The sequence below is a fragment of the Carya illinoinensis genome, chromosome 3 (genome assembly GCF_018687715.1).
Source record: "Carya illinoinensis cultivar Pawnee chromosome 3, C.illinoinensisPawnee_v1, whole genome shotgun sequence".
Classification (NCBI taxonomy): domain Eukaryota; kingdom Viridiplantae; phylum Streptophyta; class Magnoliopsida; order Fagales; family Juglandaceae; genus Carya; species Carya illinoinensis.
Genome location: NC_056754.1, coordinates 53,643,221 through 53,649,999, shown reverse-complemented (window position 1 = coordinate 53,649,999; position 6,779 = coordinate 53,643,221). Strand labels below are relative to the sequence as shown.

The 6,779-nt window shown below is 38.2% G+C and overlaps 1 protein-coding gene across 1 annotated transcript; it reads right to left on the bottom strand.

Moving 5' to 3' along the window:
- Window positions 1-1,895: 1,895 nt before the first annotated feature.
- Window positions 1,896-3,125, bottom strand: LOC122304965. The gene has a single exon (XM_043117227.1). It carries the CDS (start codon window positions 3,123-3,125, stop codon window positions 1,896-1,898), a length of 1,230 nt encoding a protein of 409 aa, XP_042973161.1.
- Window positions 3,126-6,779: the final 3,654 nt, after the last annotated feature.

Here is a 6,779-nt window from a genome sequence, read left to right as displayed (position 1 = left end):
AATCGTGATCTCAACCTTGATGGAGAAATTAATCGTGAGGAATTTGCTAATAGTCAGGGACTGATTAAACAATTACCTAATTGTATAATTTGTATTTTGTTTTGATGTAATTATGTTAACTTTTAGATGCTACTGTTGGTATTTTTTTATTTTTTACGTAATTTATGCTAGTGTTAGTCTGTTATAGTGCACTGTGCATAAGTGCTTTTGATGTAAATTATTAAATATAACTTCTAATCTTTGATAGTTCTTTTTTTTAAGACTTTTTAATTTTTAGTTTTTAAATATGCTTGCAGGTTTGAATTTTTTAAATATGCTTGCAGATTGCTTGGGAATGGATTTTTATTTTTCTGGCCTTTTAGAATGCAGATTGTAATCATTTGATGTACCATGTATCATATATGTAAAGTAAGATACATGAAAATCGATTTTTGCTATATTTTTCTCTTGTTAGAAGAGCTTTCTTTCCTTTTTTAGATATATGATAAATATTAAATAGTATATACTATAATTGATTGATCTTTAAATTGTTTGGAACGTATATAGAAATTTTTCTTCATTTGGTAGTAAAATATTTTATTCAAATTTATTGTATATAGATAATTTTTTTTAATGGTTATTTTTATTTTTCTTTCTAAGTATTTTTGGTATTTTGGGCTTCAAATTAGATAAATTATTAGTGGATTTTAACTGTTGGGCCGAAATTGATGTAAGAAAAAAATTGGGCCATTGGCCCATTTGGAGTCCGGTCGGACCGATTGGACCGACCGGAGAATGGGACCGGACTGCCCGGTTCCATTGAGATTCGGTCCGGTCCAGGGTAGGGAATCCCTGGACCGAATAGGTCTGGTCCGGTCCGGTTCGGTCCGGTCCATCAAACCCCCCGGAACCGGACCGGACCAGACCGATCTCCCCCCTACCCGCAAGCAATGCCTCTTGTGGCAAGTGAATAGCAAGATGCACCATTATATCGAAGAATGCAGGTGGGAATATCATTTCCAACTTGCAAAGAATAAGAGAGATATCAGTTTGTAGGTGGTGCAGAACATCAATGTTTAATGCTCGTGCACACAATTTCTTGAAGAATGAACTTAACTCAGTCAAAGCTTGCCGTACATCACTGGTTAAGTAGCCACTAATCACCACTGGCAGTAATCGTTGCATGAAAATATGAGAATCATGACTTTTCATGCCTAAGATCTTTGATTCACGTACATTAACACATCGGGCGATGTTCGCGGCAAAACCATCAGGGAACTTAACACTTGCTAACCACTCGCAGAAAGATCTCTTCTCTTTTTTATTTAGCATGTAACAAGCCAGTCTCATTGAACAACTATCGCCCTCTTGCTGTAAGTGTAATTCTTTCTGTATGCCTAGGTTGGCCAAATCCCGATGGGCATTGGCTGTGTCCTTGCTTTTTCCCTCGATATCCATCAAAGTTCCTAATACGCTATCGCATATGTTCTTCTCAATATGCATGACATCTAGGTTATGCCTCAATTCCAAGGATTTCCAATAAGGCAACTCAAAGAATACACTTTTTTTGGTCCAATTCAACTATTGGCTGTGCGTTTCCTCTTTTTTGATAACTTACCAAACTGTACATCTTGCAATTCTCTCAATTGTTCCAAGATAGCCTCTCCCGACAAATGTATAGGTGCTGGGCGATGGTCAGTACTACCATTAAATTCAGCTTTTTTAGATCTCCACCTGTGCCCTGGCAACAACCACCGCCGATGACCCATGTAGCAGTGCTTTCGCCCATGGACCAGCCACAATGAATCCGTACTACCATTACACGTAGGACATGCCAATTTCCCCTTTATGCTCCACCCAGAAAGATTAGCATACGCTGGGAAGTCATTAATGGTCCAGAGTAATGCTGCATGTAATCAAAACGATTGATCTGCAAATGCATCGTATGTATTGACACCCACTTCCCATAGAAACTTCAGTTCTTCAATTAAAGGGCGTAGATACACGTCGATATCGTTGCCTGGTGCTTTTGGGCCAGGAATTAGCAACGAAAGCATGAGGTATGGATCTTTCATGCATAACCAAGGGAGCAAGTTATATGCTACAAGAATCACTGGCCATATACTGTAGGGTTTAGCTATATTGTTAAATGGATTAAACCCATCACTCGCTAACCCAATTCTCACATTACGAGGATCTGAAGCAAACTGAGGGTACTGCACGTCAAAATCTTTCCATACCTTCGAATCTGCAGGGTGCCTCATCACATTATAATCGTTGACGCGTTCAGTAGAATGCCATCTCATTGCCCCGGCAGTCTTATTAGAAACAAATAGTCTTTGCAGCCTTGGGACCAACGGGAAATGTCTGAGCACTTTGTGTGGAATTTTCTTTTGCTTAGTACTACTTAACACCCATCTCGGAGTGTTGCATTTTGGGCACTTCTCTTTATCAGAATGTTCCTTCCAAAATAAGACACAATCATTCAAACAAGCATCTATCTTTGTGTAATTAAACCCCAGGCCACGTTCCAATCGGCATGCATCATTGTATGAGTTAGGGAGAAGAGCGTCAGGAAATGCAGATTTCAGGAGCTTGATGACCATGTTAAAGGATTTAACACTCCAACCACCAACAGTCTTTATATGAAGCAACTTTACGATAAAAGAAAGCTTTGAAAACGTCGAGCATGATGGATAAAGTGGACTCCGTGCATCTTTTAACAATTCTGAAAAGGTTGCTGAAGAACCACCAGGTGTGACACCATCAATACCAGGTATATGCAAACCTCCGGACTGATCCATAGAAGCTCCAGCCTGAATGTCATCCAGCAGCTCATCCATATCATCAATATAGGCATCATTGCCGCTGACATCATCACCTTCTTCTGAAGAATTAACATCCAACACTTCCTCTTCACCGTGAAAAATCCAATCCTTATAAGAAGGATCAATCCCTATAATAAATAAATGCTCCTCGACTGTGGTTATTGGCTGGAAGAGCATGTTACGACATCTACGGCACGGACACCTAATGTCAATGCCCCCTTGTGCATGCTCCTTAGCCATATTCATGAAATGGCTAACCCCCATTGCATACTCGTTAGACATAAATCTATCTTCAATACTCATCCACGCCTTGTCCATCTAAACATGAGGTGAGAAAAGATAGTGTGAAAGCTAAGCAGTGTATATTGGTAATAGAAATCCAGTAATCAGGAAAATGATAATTAAACCAATAGGATGCATTTATAGAGAAGCTGTGTGACATATACACAGCTGTGCAGGGTACACACATTCCGAGAGAGAGAGAGAGAGAGAGAGAGAGAGAGAGAGAGAGAGAGAGAGAGAGAGAGAGAGAGAGAGAGAGAGAGAGAGAGAGAGAGAAGTGGTAGGACCTCAATGGTAACATGCATTTGAGGTCTTACGAGTCCTTCAATACATTACTGAAGAAGCATAAGGAATTGGGAACATGTTGTCACATTGAAAATAGTTTGAAAAACGAACAGGGGATTGGGTGACAAATACCATATGTTAACCTATGTACAGTAGACATTACTAGTGTATTCCTCTCATTGAGAAGCTTGTATTCTCAGCCTGTTAGGAAATGTTATTCTGTTGGAGTAGAGCTGAAGATATATCTTGAGGATAATTCTCATAACCTACTGAATAGTCTGTGCATAACTAAGGAAAAAATGTTATACTTATCTATAATAACAGAAAAGGGACTAGGTTCTGAGTGGCCAAACCGATAATATTCTAGGTACGAAACCACCAAACCTGCTAAGCATAAGTCCCTACCTCCCGAAAATTAAGGACCATAATATAATATATATCAGGGAGTCTCATGTGGTACTCCGGTGAACCAAGGAAAGTAAAAAATTTTCTGACAGTGTTGAATATGCTTGAGTAGGTGAAGATTGAGTAGGTCACGTAGTTGATGCCCAATAAACTTGTGAAGCTATGATTCATAAACTGTAGTCATCAAGGAACCCTTTAATACAAAACCTTATTCTCACGTGATTTGGTTAATGGGTACAAACCAAAGTAGACTTAAAATAGCAATAAAAGTAAGTAGGGGAAAGCCAACATTTAACAATTTCATTCAACTAAACTGCCTACATGCAAGAAAACAATAGATACACAGGGCAAAATTGTTAATACTCTAAAAATTCCAGGCAAATCCCAACCCAACATAATATCTGGATGTATTAAATCCCCACAGTCCATCAAGGTTCATCTACTTTAGTCTAATATTTCTATTAATGTATTAATATCTTAAACTGTAAGTGCATAATCATATAGTTAATTAATAATAGGTTATTGTAGTATCTGATCCAGAGTGGGCTAAATGAAATATTTTGTCAAATCTATAGGGATTAAGTCCAACCTGCCACACTTAGAAGAATTCAGCAACCCAAAGATGTTTAAAGTTCCCATTTGACCAAAACCTCTAAAACACAATAGTTCGCATAACAAATAAACCAGCAGTATGTAATTGACAAAACACATGCACCTAGCTTTTCTCGAGTAACTTCATATTCAAACACTTAGTATGGATAAGTATATATATATGAAGTAGGGGTATCTACAGTTGTCCTCAAATTTAGTAGAGTTCCAAAACATAATAGAAAATAATTTCAATTGAGCATGAAACCGAACCATGTCTACCAACAAGTTCAGCAAATCCAAAGCAGAAGCAAGAAATTTTTAATCCAAAAGCGATGCATCAAGAGATTTTCGTGTACTATCTCTAAAGGAATTAAAACAGAATTTAGATATGGAATTAAGGTTTCACCTTCTGATTCTTTAGGACTGACCTTGGAGCTTTTTAACCAACAGAGGTGTTGTGGCCTGCTCGTTGGAATGATGACATGAGATAAATGTATTCTATATACACATATCAGTCCAGGTTAAATCTCTAAAAAAACACTCAACTAAATATTTAAAACAGTTATATATGAGAAACTCAAATCCTCATTGTTGGAATCATACCACGAATGAGGAATACTTGCAAGCAGATTAATAGATCAGAGGTACTCATGACAAATGCGTTGAAGGGTACTAATCACATACCAACCTATAACTATCGGGTACCAAAGGCAAAACAAAGTCAATTAAATACAGCCTAGCAAGATGTGGGTGTAGTTGTACACATGAATGAAAGCATATCTCAAACCACAAATGAAAACATTGCACTCAAAGGTTACAATGATGATGTGAATGGAGCATGAAAAAAATCAAATTTTCTCATAATTTATATATTGTCAATTACAAAGTGATCAGAAATCCCAGAAATTTTTTCCAATGATGGTTCAGACTCTGTTTTTCATTTGGGGACAGTAAATGAAAATTTGGCATCAACAATGGATTCCGGGAAAACTGATCTTACAGAAAAGTAGCAATGTTCACCAGGCAAATCTAGGCAAATTTAACACGAAATTGGAAGACGAACAGGGGACACGAACTCACATAACAAGAAATTGTTACCTAGATTTGCCCCAGAAGCCGAGTCATGGACAGTCTATTGAATGATTTTCGGGCATAGGTTTTGCTTAATGCCCTCCACTACGTCCTCACTAGTGAGACTCAGCAACTGGATGAGAGGCCGGGAACATCTGGTTTGGCCTCAGGTGGTTCGATTTTTTCCATCGAATGAGGGGGCTTGAGTGGGGCAACTGGATCCGGATGTCGATAGAAATCGATCCGGGAGGAGTTCTCGAATGGAAGGATTTATGGACAAAATAGATGGTTGCCGTGAGTAGCCGGCGGTGAAGTTGGTGGTGGCCGGACGATAGGCTAGGGCATATTCAAGTTTGCTGGACTTTGGCCTTCGCGGGAGTGAAAAGCTTTCTGCGGGAGATAAAAGGCAGAGGAGAGAGAGTAGACAAAAAGGCATGAAATGATTCTGTGGCAGAGGTTTTTTGCCGCGGAAAACCCAATTCTCGCCACAATAACACATTACTAATATTATTTATTGAGACAGTTTAAAAAATGCCAGAATTATTTGCATATTCTGATACATTGTTGACATGCCAGAAATGGGATGTCAGTAGAGGTAAAACACTACTATTTCCAGCATAATCTTTGTCATTGGAAAAAAATTTGGCTGGAAAAGCCACATTCTGTTGTAGTGATTATAAGATTCTCCACCAAGTATTAGGCACATTAAACTATTGATCTAGTGGCCACCTACCTAATTCCAATAAGAACATGGACGACCACCTACATGAGCTTAGAAATTAGCAGCTAAGAAGTAACCCGCCTGCTGTTACATGCTGGTCCACAGAGACGTAAACTGTAAAAGTGCTAGAAGTTGATGATCAAAATGATCATGATAGTCATCTCTTGTTACCTAGCCAGCTAACGACTATATATATATATATATCTGAATTCATAATTACCTCATGATTTACTCACTAACTCACCTGATCATCGAAATCATGTTACGTACCTAAACATGAGCCATCTGAATTACCCGATTAATCAGTATCCTGAGTGAAAGATATGCGTGAAAAAGAGTACTTATAATAAATTAGTATTGTGTCGTACTGTCATTTCATGCGTTGTGCGTACAAATAATGGCCAGCCTCACTACAACAAAATTGAGATTTAGTGACGCTTTAGAATTGGTGACAGTCCTCAAACTATCACAAAAAATCAGTTTTTGTGATGGTTTATACAAACCGTCACTAAATCTAGATGAGAATTCGTATGATGTTCGAACGTAAGCAAATTTACGTTCGAACGTTACATGAACGTTCGAACGTTAAAGATTTTTACGTGCAAACGTAATATTTT